This window comes from Glossina fuscipes, unplaced genomic scaffold, assembly GCF_014805625.2.
Source record: "Glossina fuscipes isolate IAEA_lab_2018 unplaced genomic scaffold, Yale_Gfus_2 0, whole genome shotgun sequence".
NCBI classification, from domain to species: Eukaryota; Metazoa; Arthropoda; class Insecta; order Diptera; family Glossinidae; genus Glossina; species Glossina fuscipes.
In genome coordinates this window covers 26,332,887-26,348,823 of record NW_023998414.1, presented here as the reverse complement: position 1 = coordinate 26,348,823, position 15,937 = coordinate 26,332,887, and the positions used below count along the sequence as shown (strand labels likewise).

Here is a 15,937-nt window from a genome sequence, read left to right as displayed (position 1 = left end):
CTATTGACATCAAAATCATCACTTTTAAACCGCTGATAATAAACGGTTTCCCCAAATGAGATGTGATGGAGCGACATCATCATATGCTTATAAATGTGTTTGACGGGCTTTTGGCAGCAAGTTTGCTACGAAATGGAACACTATTGTATTACGTAGAGAGAGGTCAAAATGAATGAACTTAACCGTTGTGTACATTGACACTTTGCATTATGTTGTCATTTTCACCAATAGTTGTCGCTGATCAAAATACATGGAAACACCTATTATTTACAGTTTTTTTTTTGTCAAGGCATGAAGCAGTAGGAAATAGAGAGACAACATAAACCGAAGAATTGACAAAGCAAAGAGATATGATGTTGAGTAACATATAAACGCAATTTAAATAAAATCCTTGCATTATTGCATTTAATGGCCTAATGTAATCGCGACGAGCTTATGTGGCTCTTTTGCAGCTTTGATCTTAAGTTTTCTTTAAGATATTTCATATTACAGTTTCAAGCAGTTTTTTTTTTCCTTACTCTACTTTAAAATGACTTGACAAATTTACAGTTTGTCGTAATATCAAAATTGAACCTTTTCAGTAAATGTGTTGCGCTTAGGCCACGATGCGACTAAGGGTCACATTTATCAAATCACATATTTTGGACAGAAAGGTTCCTATGGAGTTTGACATGGGAATGCGTTGAGGAATTGTGCGCATCATTTCAGAACAGGAAACGCAGTATCGCATAGCTTGCGTATAATATTTTGGGTAAATAAACGAATTTCAGCTATAAATAAAAACAATAACATAATAATTATTCCCACGGTTCTCATAAGTGATTCAAAGTTCCGTCGTGGTCTGATCCTTTATAAAACCACTTGGTCAGATTTTGGGTTAACAAATGTAGTATTAGCTTAGCGCTGAAGACCACAAATGAAGTATAAACTTATGGGTTAAATTTGCGATTACATCAATTTTTTTAGTTCGTAAGACACAGTATAAATTCTTGTATTTGCCGTCCTCGATTCCAAAACTTTCCCCGTTAAATATCCGCTCCTCTTCTACAATGAATTCCTGTATGCATAAAATGACCGCTAAAATCGATTTTATTTATATTTTGGAAATAATCTTATGTAAATTATTACACAATTGCTCTTCCAACGTTGTAGGTACGTCCGTAAGAAACTTAATTTCCTTAAGTTTTATAATTTCATTTTCGTTTAGAAAATTGAAAATTTTTCAATTTCCCAGTAATGTTCCATAAAAAAAAAAAAACGCAAGAAAAAAAAAGAAATTTCCACGTGCTCTTACTATAAATACTCACATTAACCAATAAATGAGGGCACATACCGTAGGCAGTGCACAAATCTGAACATATACACACGAGAACGCACACAAGTAATCACATACATACATACACGATAAAGACTCATACACCTATGCACCTATATGTATTAGGAAAGATATAAAAATATATTTAGAAAATTTTGTTTCGTATAGCATATTGGTGTCGAAGTCATTTCACATACACATGGTGAAAAAACATTTGCATATACATATTGATAGTCGGCTCATAAACTAGAAATTGTTAATTAAACTCCCAAAATAAACTGTAGATTTTGTGATCGGATATTAATTAACTGAAAAGCAATTTTGCCACGCATTGGTAGCCTGATTGGCTGTTACGAGGAAATTTGTAACCAACTAATGGCAACAAACTGTTATAAAGATAATATCGTTACGTGTGACTATTAAGTTATTGTAAAGCAAATTGTTAGAAAGTAAAGCAAAAAAAATTAAAACATATTCGGAAAGCCAATTGAAAGGAAAAACTTGGGAAAAGAATTCGTCAGTAGTTCGACCTGAAGCTATGCAGTAGAGAGTTTTACATTTATTTCATTTTAAGCATAATATATTCATAACAGGTCGTCGTTCAATCGATCAAGTGGTAAGCATTTAAGCGTTAATTTGGAGAAAGGAATTATTTTGTTTTTCACTGAAGTATACGTGTAAATCAAAATCATCACCGAGATTAAGACATCACACATCTCATGCCACGGATTAGAATTAGAAAAATTTTGTGTGCGATGCCGTAAAAATAGGCAGACACTTTCGTACCTGATGGTCTTATATCCTAAGTTAAAATGATTTTGATCGATTGACGGAAGATTTAGAAATTACAGGTTAAAAATCGTGGGTGAATAACTTCCGTGGCCGCCGCCACATATATATAATCTCTAATAAAAATTCAATTTTCACGAACTATCAACTGTCGAACGAAGCAAGTTAAAATTTCATATCATTTTTTTTATCGATTTACAGTAGCTTTACCTCCGATAATTCTGTTGTTTATCCAAAGCATAATTTCTCGTTTCGATTAAACAATGTTTCTTATGGCAAACAATATCACTCTCCGTGTTGGTTCGAAAACTGGTTTGCCAGCTATTCACCTTCGAAAACAATGATTTGTCAATCGGATCAGATGTGGTACTTATGTCGATTGTGCTGATGCGTACATTCAGCACTCATAAAAAGTGTTTCCTTCTTACTTGAAAATATCAAAAAAAAATCCCAAAATTTATTCCCGATAGTTGGCTAGCGAAGATGCAAAGGATAACTGACATCTTAAAGATATCAAAAAGGCCAAGTATTCACTATTTTGCATTGAAATTTTGGCATTCACTCATCCAGTCGCAGTGGACCGAAAGCCTTACATCGTAACTCGATGTCAACATTGCAAAAGTTGCATCAATTAAAGTCCAAATTACCATCGCACTTAACCTATTTTATAGACTTGTTCCGGCGTTAACATCATCTCTCTGCAAGTTTCAAAAAGCTTCGTCATGCGAACGATGGAGTTATCGCGGTAATGGAGGTGTATTTTGACAGTGCTGACCGATTCTTGTACAAACAAGATTGCGAACTGTTTAAGAATTCTTAGGATGATTTCATTACTCTCGGAAAACGCAGTGCCGATAAATCAAGTTTAATTTTGAAAAAAAAAAAAAAAAAGATTATGTTACTATACTCCCAGAATTTATTGGTCGATGTCAATCTAAAATGTGTAACAAACATTAAAAGCTTGTAAAAATGTATAAATAATATCGAGAAAATTTCAAAAAAAAAACAAGTAAGCAAATTATTTTCGGTCGTGACCGAGTCTTTTACACTCATCACTGTTATCCTGAAAAACACAACAAGAGGAAAAGAAGTAAATATTTGTGCTCTATGCTCTATGTGAGGTGAACGCGTCTAATTTTCTTTATTTTCAAATTAAAAGTTTTTGTCTCATAGGCGTGCAGCGCCCAGAAGCCAGCATCACAGACCCCATAAAGTATATATATTCTTGATCAGCATCAAATTCTAAATTGAGTTAACCATGTCCGTCTGACCGTCAATAGACCTGTGCAATGTCTATTATAAATATTCTCCTGGCCGCAAAAATGAAACTATCGACTACATATTTGGCAGAAACATTGGAAGGCCTTGCACGCAGCTTGGTATTCACAATGGACCAATTCGATCAAAAGACTAGCCCCGAGCATCACGGAAGCTGAGAACATGTCTGTTTTGCAAAGGGATTCTGTAGCATTTGTGCACAAAAATGGAAAAAATTGACCACGCCTACCTAGCATTGTAGTATATCAAAAACTAATTATTTTCTCAATATGCTTATAACACGCAGAAATAAGCTTCAAAAACCTCATAGAGTATATCCGCATCTTCGTCTGTCCATCTGTCTGTTTGCGAAACTTTGTAATATATGTGGTAAACATTCTCCCATCAGCGAAAGTGAAGATATCGCCTAACAATTTGCAAAAGAATTCGGAACTGACCTACATTTTTCAAAGGACACGCCTACCACGCCCATTCCCTATTGTAGAGCATGAGAATTTTTTTTTTTTTTTCTATTTTTTGGGATAACGGTGATGGGTATAAAAGATTCCGTCCCGACTGAATTTAATTTTATTACCTTTTTTTTTTAATTTTTTTGAATCTCTTTTTAAATAAAAGTGGGATTTTAGTTTTCTATTTTTTTTTTTTTTTTTTTTTTTTTTTTTTTTAAATTATTACAACATTTTCTTTTGTCATACATAACCGACAAAATTTTCTGCACCATCTAATATTTCTTCACTGATTTATATTCTATTAACTCTTTTTCTGAATTAACTTCTCACGCACATCTTGGCAAAGTTTATCGTAAAAAAAGAAATAGAAAAAGAAAAGAAGAATAATAGTTGAATTCAATTTACGTTAGATCTTAGTATAAAATTAACTTTAGAAAGTTAACGAATAAATATTTTCGACAAATACCTAATTTCCGTGTAGCAGCTACCACATATCTGCTAGACAAATCTTCTGAAATCAATCTCTGCCACAAACACATTCGCATGAATATACGCCATGAAGGAAACTTTCGTGTAAAACCTTGAGCGTGTAGCTTTTGATGTGTGATGATTTTGAGGCTTATCACCAAACATGTGCGACAATTTATGTCAGCTTAAGTCTGTTGATGATATCTCTGCTATATGTGATATAAAAAGAATTTCGTTCAGCAATTTTTCGTGATTAAAGGACTCCTTGGGTATTCGATGTTCTACACCTTAGTATGTATTGAATTTGTACGCTATTATTTGCCTTTGTCTTTATTGTTGTCTTACCTGAGGACATTAAGCAGAAGAAACGAATTGAATTTTCAATAAATGACGCTGCAAGATTATACTTAATACTTAACGTGGAAAATGATGGGTAAATAAAGGAATGTAAATTAATGTGAAGGGCTTATCAAAATAAGCTGATCTCTTCAATTTGAATTTCGATATAAGAAAATGATGATTTCAAAGGGTTTGGTCTCTAAAATCGAAAGATATATTTGGGAGATAAATTGTCCTCTTTCAACAAACTCATGCCCGATATGTCAAGATATATCTGTATCCGAGTAAATTCCAGCGCTCAGATACGCGATTAAGATTTTTATTGATTATATAAATATATATTAAGTCAAAGTTTTGTAAATTTCTTCCTCTTTTTAATATGCGCCGCATAAAGAGAAAAAATACGCAAAAACATTTTTTTTAGACTTCTTTAGTGAAATGTGCAGAACTTCGTTCAAATCACTCTTTTACCTAAGCCTGAGCTTACAGAGGGCTAATAGACACCTGAATCGTAAATTACAAATTGTTGTAAACTTGAGAGCGTACAAAACGCACTTTGTACACTCTGTACCCATATAAAACGGACAATGACCGGTTACCCATACGAAACGTACAAAACTCATTTTGTATATCAAATATACAACGTACGCGCGTTTCTTATTATTACTGCACGAAAGGGGATGGGCATATTAATCTTTTCAAAACGTTTGCAACACCTGGAAGGAAGCTTCAAAGACTTCATAAAATCAAGAATATGCACTTGATCAGCATCAAATGCTAAAACAGTTTAAGCATGTCGATCTCTTTTTTGTCTGTCGGTAGTAAACGTTCTCGTGACATCAAATGGGCTTAAAATATTGCAGAAAAATAAGCCACGTGCGCGCAATATCATAGAATATGAAAACTTTTGTTTTCCTTTTTTTTTCGTCTTTCCTGGGATAAAGGTGGTGGGTATAAAAGAATCGGCCGCAGTTGAATATAATTTTCTTGCTTATTAAATATTTCTCACAATAAATGTGTAGTTCCTGGGAAAAGGTAGCATTTAGCATATACGTTGGCAATTCAACTGCATATTTTCTATTATTTATTTATATTCTGTAATATGTTGGAAAAGTTGCTTTTCTTTCTTTATATAATATTTCAATTCATGTATTTACCTTTAACCCACATATTACGCTGTTTTTCAAGCCAAACTTATATTCAGTTAATATTTAAATAACAAACGAATGCATAAACAATATTGTAAATATAATGTGCATAATATGTGCATGCATATATCTATATATATATATATATATATATATATATATATATATATATGTATTTAAATATCTAAATTAATCAATGAATGTCTGGCTGTGTGCCTGCATCCATTTAACAATTTAATGTTTAATGCAATTCAATGCAAATATGACAGAAAGTGTGAAACCACAGGTATATTAAAGAGAAAAAGTGCATTCTGCTGTCAAATGTGGTTGAGTAAATATTTTGCTGTGTACGTGTAGGCACAAAGGCATATATCTATACGTAAATATATATAAAGATACATACATACATACATACATACATACATACATGCATACATATATATATATATATATATATATATATATATATTTATTTATGTGTAGATAAGGTCTCATGCAATCATGTCAGCATATATTCCATGTTGAGGCTTAAAAATTTCTCCAGAGCATATAGCGTAAAACACTGTTTGCATTTATTTGCATAAATAAACAAGTAAATAGTGTAAAATATCTAAACAATGTTGGCATTAATATGTCTACCATTGGCTATTAATGAAAGAATGCTAAATGCTTCACCTCAATTATTAAAAAAAATTGTGCATTTTTTTTCTTAGACGAATGCCGATGAAATTTTATAAATTACGCAAAATATCTATGGGATTTTCTAATTATATTACCTGCCAAATAAAAAAAAAAAAAACAACATGTATCAAGAGAAGAACTTTTCTGATAAAATAGAGCAGTCGCTGCCGCCTTTTATTTGATGATGATTCACTTTTGTTGTTACATAGACACATTCAGAAGTTTTATGCCATATTGTAAGCATATACAGGGCTTTTCAATTAAAAATCAAAACAAGTAAAAACACTATATTGAAACATGGCTCATCATTAAACATCCTATACCACTTCTTATTTACTGATTGTTCAAAATGAGCCCATCTATTGGATGTTTCGCAAAAGTGTTCCGACCCAAAGCATTTTCAATAGCATTCGCCTTTGGGCCGGAACAGATCATTGTACATTATTTCATAAAGCATTGCAAAAATTGCAGCCTTTGGGTTGAACATAAGAAAACAAGACGAAGAGAAAAAGCTTAGATCGATTAAAAAAGTGATTCTCAACCGACCGATACAACAGCAGGTGAATTTATCTCAACTTCTGGTGGGTGTTATATACATCCGCACACACTTAATATACCCTCGTATCACATGCGGCGTAGGTTATAGCAAACACTTGAAGGCTGTCTCTTTCCTAAGTTACAGTTTGTGGCGAATTAAATCAAAAACAAATAAAATAAGTATTAAAAGCAAAAAAATATTAGGAAGCAAGCACATACGAAACACCGTAAGTCTTTAATTAAAAAGTCATGCTATCGCTACTAACTATAATGCGCAGTTACAGTACAAGCACTCAGAAGAAAGAAGAAAGAATGCGATAAACGTACCAAACATGTTATTATAACAATGTTAACAGCTATTATGTATGTGTCCTGAAAAATGTTGAAATCTAGCAAAAAAAAAAAAAAAAACTTAATTGCATTACTATATCACCGTCAAAATCGATTCAAATATACCCTCCCCACATACATGAGACATTACATTAATTGCAAGTTGTTCTGATAGGTTTCAGAGGGTCCGGTAAAACATATCAAAAATCTGCAGTTGCTTAAATTAGTCGTTAAAATTGCGTTTAACACACTTTGTATATTTTCGTCAATTGCATATATAAAATATATAGTATATAGTAACGATAAATTTCTCCTTAAACTTTTTTATAATATCAAGTATTTAGTGGTCTTTGTGTTTACTTTTTCTCATCATTTGTTATTCTCTCAATACCGTTCAATTATCAACTGCCTTAGCAGAGGCGCAAACCAAGTTCGAAAAGACAAATATCTGGACTATGCATTGTGGGCTAATTTCACGTCAGTAAATTTTTTTTGTATTTATAATAATTTCAATTCAACAGACACGAATGGGCGAGTGACTATACTTAATCGGTAGCACAATATGACTTTTTCAGAACGAAACGGAAGGATCACATTTCTAATGTAATGGGCAAACGAAATATAAATGAATGAATCAATATAATAATAATTGTATTGCATTGCTTACAGCGCTTAAAAGTATGCATTAAGTAGCATACATTCGTACGTGAACAGAAATCGTCTGATTACTGGACAAGATAGATTTTTCGATAAAAATTGGTTTAATGGATTTGAATATCTCTTCTGATCTATGGGTCGGTAGGGAATGTTATATAAAGTTATGCCCAAAAATTGAAATGAACAGATAATAATTTTTTAATTTCATAGGCATACAGAAATTGTTTGTGTATGTGTCAAATTAATGATCAAAAATGAGTTATGTCGCTACGTCGAATTTCGACTTATCACGAACGTAGCTTCATACGTGTAATTTTATGCTATATATTGCTGAGTTTAGGTCGTTGATGTGTTCGTATTTGTTCGATCCAATAAGACGATTAATAAGCATATGATTATTTTTAATTCATTGCTTAAAAATTTTTATTAATATTTTATGTTTTATTTTCTTCCTTTTTTTTGTTTTTTTTTTTTGTTTTTTTTTTTGTTTTTTTTTGGTTTTCTATTTTTCCTTGTTTTGAAGTTGCGGTCTCTTTTTCACATATGCCTTGTAATAGAAATCAAAGAACAGCAAGAACATGAAGATATTCTGCACGAAGCCCATGAAGCTTATAATAAATGGATGATTGCAGGTATTGTGTATGAGCACTTGTAGAAAATGTAACGTCAGATAACCGAATTGTAATAATTGTAATTGTGTTATATGACGTTTCCACCATAAAGTACCTTCGATTGGCTTTAACGACGTAATAAAGTAATACGAATACATGACTGTATGCACAAAAAGATTGATGACTCCAAGCATGGTTGAATGACTACCTGTGTATGGATATTGAGAATGGAAAAAAAATTTAGTAAATTAGAAAAACGAGTCAAATTTACAAAGCTGCATATGCATAAAAATTGCACACGAATACAAATATCGTATAGTACATAAATGTATACATACAAAAAAAAAAAAGAAGAGACTTACCAGGTAGAAAAGTCATGTATATATAGACTCCAAATATCATGCCACCATGATGATAAACATGCAGAAAAGTAATTTGCTGATTTCTCTTACGCAAAATAAAAAATATCTGTCGAAATGGAAAAGCGGATAAGAAAATTATATGCGCTTGATAGCGAAGTTCGGATGCCCATCATCTTAAGCAAGACAATAATAATGATTTGAAAGTTTCCTGCGCGCCCAGAGGCTTGAGAGATAATCTCGGTAAGTATTTGTGTTGTATGCTGAACTTACTAACAACAATTTATTTATATTTTCTTTTATTTTATAGAAGGTGTTTTTTTCTTTTCTTTCTCATTTTGTGCTCTCTTCAATAGTTTCACATAGATCTGGGGATAATTGATGTCTATTTTCAAAACTAATCCATGCATTATTTAGTTTAGTGGTAAAATCCTTTTAAGAGACGTTACATACATTCGTTACTGAAAATTTTAGTCCAGTTGATTATGATTCCGATAAGGATCTAGGATAAGCATGTGAAGGGGATATTTGATGTCTACTTTTAATACATTATTAACGAAAGGACGAAACTAACATACTTTTTTTGTTTCGATAATGGGCATCGTAAATAAAAGGGGAATAAAAGGAAAGAAAATGTGAAAAGTTGTGAAAAATATATTAACAAAATTTCAATAGACCCGTACTACTTACTGTATCGAATAGATCTAAATATTTCGTTAAATAATAACCATATGTTGCATAGAGTAAATGTATCATCCACGGTTCGGTATTGGTTGGATCGAGTGGTTGACAACGAAAACTGAAATTTTTGTGACCGTATGAATTTGGCAAACCCTATAAGGCGTATGGTATGATTTAAGGCAGCCATTAACTAAATTAATAGAGAACTCTTACATAAACGAGTAGAGTAAAATTCGCTAATACTTGAACAGCATTATAGAGACGCATTACGTATTTCAGTTTGTAGGGTTGACGGTTTTTCATCCATTCCGGCCCGTAATGTAAAACGAACGCCAAATACAAACCTAATATTGTAAGCATAGGTAATGGCGAGCCTACCAGCGGTAAATGTTCTACACGTGGATCTGAAATAAAAAAAAAAAAAAAAAAAAAAAACGAAAAAAAAAATAAAGAAAAGATAACAAGAACAAAAAAAAATGGAGAATTTTTCACTTTGAAATAATTTTCATAATTACCTGCATGTTTGGTATATACTTCAACCACTAGTTTATAAATGTGAATGATAACATGAAACATTTTAGTTTCTCTTTAATGCTGTTTTTTTTTTTTTTTTTTTTTTTTTTTAGCTTCTTTTTCATAAATGATTTATAGATTTTCTAGGATTTCTCAATGATAGCTAACGATGTTATCGTCAAGCCTGCTTATTGGCAAATGAATTATGAAATATTTTCTTTGAGACATTGTAAAAGAATTTTATATAATTCCTCCCTTTACGCTTATATAATGCCGTTGATAAAAAAAAGCAAAATTAATTTTCCACCTCTTTAATCTACATTTACATATTACAATAAGTTTTAAATTAACAACGCAGGTTAACAAGGTCGCTATTGATATGCTAATATTAATCGTTAGCGCATTTCTAAGCATAATAATGAAACAATTAAATTGCGTAAGCTATTGTAGATCGGTATATATCATGGTATGATTTCAAAGAATTTTTAAAATTCCTCAAAGCGTTATTTGTTTACGCTTAGCATAATAGCATAAATAAACAAGTATTTTGAAAAATATATATGTATATAATATTTATTTATATCCCGTTATATATTATTGTAAGCACAGTTGGAATGAATTGACAAATTTTACGTATTCGAAATTTGGAAATTCGGCTTAACTCACGTTTAACTTACAATTTCATTTTGATTCGCGTCCTGAATTGCTTCCTGATGATTGTAAAAGCGATTTTTGTCTGAGAAAGTTGCTTACATAGTGATTCCGTTTTCTTTAACAAAAACCCATTTAATTACAAGGACCATCTAATCCAAGTTGTCGGCGATCTGACAGATGTGCAATAATCCTATTGATAACAAGGAGCGTATTATGCACCTCAACAAATTCAAAAGGCCGGAGATTGCAAACGGATAGACCCACGTTTCATTGATAAGCTATACTACACGAAAAAAAAAAACAAAACCGAGCTTAAGCTCTTATGAGGGCAAACGAATGACGGGCGAAACTTAGTTATTGCACGGGCTGCTCTTATGCCCTGAGCCACTCTATACCCTGCTCTATCTATGGTCTTCGTCGGTTCATAATATTGTATTCGACAGAGTTGCAATTGCAACAAATTTTCCAAGTAACAATAAATATATATATATATATATATATAGTCTTTGTTCGAGACTATGTTCAATATTATATATATTTATTTTTCTCTTGTCCGAATATTCAATATATATACGTAATATCATTTAATTGATATGTTATACGGCACTCAACAACTCTCCGGTCTACATACACATATATGGCAACAGTGTTGGCAAACTCATACCATTCAACTAAAATTGCAATATCTTTTTGGTTGCCTTAGAGAGCGACACCCAAGTCGAATAGATCTTGTCCATGGACAAATGTTTATACAAAATTATACTGCGTTGTAATATTCTTAAGGTGTCAGTTGTCTCATGCAGCTTCCAGCAGCAGTCGGTCTTCCAAAACGATTTTCATATTTTTTTAGGATAAGTGTTGAGTTCGCTCAACCAGAGCGTTCAGTATCATCGAAATCCATACAACTGTGCTTAAAATTCACTCTAAAATTGATTTTTCCGATAGACAAGAGTCGCTAAAAAACTTCTCAACTCGGTGCTGTTTGCGAACGGTATACTTTCCCATCAGAAAGCAACGGTTTTAAGAGCGTTCTTTAAAGTGAATAAAAATATATTATTACGATCGGTCCAACAACATTTGATGTTTTTCGGCTAAACAACGCCATAGCTTCATTAAATGCTCTTTGGCTCTAATTGTGAAAAACAATGCAAATCTCGTTTTCAATCGAATCGTCATTAAGCTGTGAAAGTAATTTTTTCCTTTTTTTTTTTTGGATTTAAAAACTGTTGTCTCATACCTTGAAGCGGAAATATTTTTTATAACATTATGTAACATTATAAAATGTACAAGAATGTATTTTTTCTCACTTCGACACTTGAGTGCAATTGTGTATGTGATTTCTATATTCAGTTTTTGCTGTGTTTTAGAGTAGACATTGCCTTCGAAAAATTGCTTCCGTAAAAGTTGAATATGTGGTTTAAAAAAAAATCCCGGACTGACTATATATTTCTATTGTTCAGCCATTATACTCTTTACACCAACAGTTTTTTCTTTATTGGTAGTGTGGTACCATACTTTCTAATCTTTAATAGTTTTTAATTCAATGCAATTGTGCTTCTTATACGCAATCATCATTCGCTCGCACAAAAAGTACTTAACTAACATGTACGGCAAACTGATTTTATCAGAACGTTTGCAATACATAGAAGAAGAAGACGAAGAAGAAGAAAAACAACATCCCGCATTTGTGATTCGATCCAGACATACCCGTCCGTCCGTCCGTCCATCTGTCCGTGTAATCTATCACTCTCAGTCGGAGCAAAACATTCAAAGTTTTTTCACGTTCAAAATGAGCCAAATTCGTGAAAGTCTAAATTGACGATACAGCATAAGCCGAGAGCATCTCAGCCTTTAAAAGTAAAATAAAATGGATTTTTTGCTCGCTGCTCATAACAACTTCGCAGGTATTTTTTATGCGGGATTTGTGTCTTGAAAACATTGAAAAATTGGAAGAAAGTCGACCCATTCAATATTGGAAAGTATGGATATCCCATATTTTTTCGTGGGGGGCGGGATTAAAGAGATTCGGCCACTATCGAATATAATCCTCTTACTTGTTTGTGGTATGTAAGCAGATTTTTTTTTTATATCGTCAATTTGTTATACGTGCCACACGAGTATTCATTAAATCCCTTTTTGATTGACTTTATGGAGTTTGTGCAAATACATTTTGTTACAGAAATAAGCTGAAAGCAAAAATTTCTGGTCTCTGTTGAAACGCAATTAATTAGACTTTCACTAAATTAACCTTTCGTTTCACGATTTTTTTTTTTTTTTTTTGCTTTTTTTTTACTTCATTTAATCGTCCATTGTCGGCCAACAGCTTCCGTTTCCCTTTTGATATGTCTGGCTAAGACAGTCATTCATTTGTAATAACAACAAAGGAAACAGTATTAGCAAATGATCTTTACGCAAATGCACATTTCGTTGATGCACACACACACACACACACACACCCCACAGACAAGCCATTAAATATATAACGATAATTATTATCTATTTAATGTACATATATATATATATATGTATTTTTTTTTTGTTGGGTTAGTTTAAATGTAATATTAAAGTTTCCTTTGTGTCATAGTGTGAAAATTTACTTAAAAAAAAAAAAAAAAAATTAAAAATAATAAATAAATCAAAATTTATCATTGGATTGCTTTTAACATAAACGGATCTTGTGTGCTGACTGGAGATTTACTATACATTAGGTTGGCAACGACGATTTGCGTTAGCAAATAATCAAGCATTTGTGTAACTTCTGAAAGAATTAATAACACGAGGTATGTGTACTAATAAAGCCTAGCAACGGAAGAAGTGAATAAATTATTAATATTGGGCGCGAAAGAGTTATTAAAAACGGAAATTTATTAGTTTTCTGATGTTGTGCGTGAATTAGGCAGCAATGACAGGTATAAACGTATAAATATTATTGATTAGCGTGAGCTTCCCTTTCAGGTAACCTTGCCAATCTGAGAGCCTGATCGGCTCTCTCGGCTGTCTGTCTATACATATGATTGCCTATTTATCTGAATGTGTGCTTCGCTCTCTATTGGATCCTCTCAGTTGAATTTCAAACCCTCGCACTATTTCATTTAATATTTATTCACTTAATATTCCTGCGCCAATTTCTTCTTACTGTGTTGTTACGCGTATGCGTTACATTTTCAAAACAATTCCACGCACAAAGTATTCAAATAATTGTGCGGTCACTGTCAAGATAAGTAGGGTATACATATAAATTAAGTTTCAAAAAATCGCAAATTTTTAATATGATGAGATGAGATTTTTGTAAACCAACCGACTAGGACAAGTATCGGGATGAAATTGGTTTGAATAGTTGTTAGAACGGCCTACTCTCACATGGACAGTTAACAAAATATATTTTTACTTTATTTTTTTGATCAGCCATGAGTCGGGTGTTCCCTGTACGTAGGGGCACGATGATAATGAAAAAGGATTGAATAAAGTGAAAAAGGTAACTGTATTTTTGCACGTTCGACGTAATTGTGTGAAAACGGCCTGGAACGGCGGATTATTTCAAAAGATTAGTATACAAGATTTTCTTTAAGCATTTTTTTTTTTTATAAAATTCATGCTTTTATTATATTATTTTTCTTTATATTACATTTTTGCTGAGCATTCGACAAAAACCTGAACAAATATGTTCGGAATAAAACGAATAAACTCAGGTGGCGGATCTCTTTTGAATTTCTATTAAATATTAAATTGAAATTTATTCGCTTCATTACTGCACGCAGGTTCTCTTAACTGTGCACGTGGTTTGCCTTAATTAGTTATGTAGTATTTACACTGAGGTTAATTTTATTAATTTCATCAATTTTCAGCTGGCACGCAATGTAAATGATATTAAAATTTAATCTTGAAAACGAAATCCGTTAACTACATAGCTTTAGCTAAAAAAGCACGGAGAGGATATTGGGAAATGTTCACTTGCATGTAAATTGGCGAGTATTTGAATGAGAAAGTTCGGTTTTCAACTAAAAAACTTCAATAAAAACACAAACAATATTATCCGTTAGTGTGTACCGCCTAAGTCGAAATAAAGGAGTGAGTTAATAACATCTATGTGATCAAATAATCGTATATAGAGAGCTCTGTTAGCCTTTCGATTTGATCGAGGACGAACCGTTGCGTTGCCTGAGCGTCATTCACAGTTTTCATATACGCTTCTCCGCCCGACATTTAGATCCTACCCCAATCACGGTATTCACTGGTTTTCAATCATTGTAATGCATAGTGCAGTGATCAAAAATTAAGACCAAATAGTTTTTTTTTTTGTATTTTATACTTACTTCACTTTACGTTACGATTTGAAAATTTGCCACACTTGCAATCATTTCTCCTGATCGTTCGGGGATGGTACATGGATTGTTTGTGAAAAGGAAGAACGCATATAATTGATCCTCGAAGTACTTACGCTCTTGAATGCAATGTAAATGCTGCTGCTTCTGCTTTCTCAAATGGAATGATGATGACGACGATATTATTGAAATTATTCTCAGTGTGAACGCGTTGTTTTACGATCTACTCATTCGTCCTCATATTCTATTTTTTTTTTTTTTCTTTTTTTTTTATACATATTCCCCCCAGTTGACTACGACTTTATTTTTTATAATTAATGAAAATTAAGACTCTTTTAAAATTAACATCTACTTAAACGAGCAAAAAAAAAAAAACATCGTTAAAATCTTGATACAACAAAGAATTGCAACTCAAAGCAGAAACTGCAAGTATATGTATTTCTATATACGTATACACAATACATGTACATGTATTTGTATACATATGTAAATGTATCTGCAAAAGTTCTCTTATATTTAACCGCAACGTATAGTAATTATAACGAGCGCAATCCGATTAAATACATTAACCTAACAAATAATGACTCAAATTCTGAGAAATATGTATATGCAAAGGGTATCACAAGTTATGTTATATATACATATATATATACTAATAGTTATGTTATATATATGTATATTTTACATATATATATATATATATATGTATGTATATGTATATATAAATTTATGTATGTATGCAAATATACGTATATATTACATGGTTGGTAATGTGGCTCCTTCTGGATTTATATAAATATAAATAT

The 15,937-nt window shown here is 32.0% G+C and overlaps 1 protein-coding gene across 1 annotated transcript; it reads right to left on the bottom strand.

Annotated features, from left to right (window-relative positions):
• Positions 1-8,439: 8,439 nt before the first annotated feature.
• Positions 8,440-10,370, bottom strand: LOC119638552 (elongation of very long chain fatty acids protein 7; the record flags this gene model as incomplete). Its single annotated transcript, XM_038035423.1, is given in 5 exon segments — positions 8,440-8,810; positions 8,965-9,070; positions 9,652-9,795; positions 9,856-10,046; positions 10,158-10,370. Coding segments are annotated over 5 exon segments (873 nt in total), but the record flags the coding sequence as incomplete, so codon positions are not given.
• Between the last annotated feature and the right edge of the window lie 5,567 nt (positions 10,371-15,937).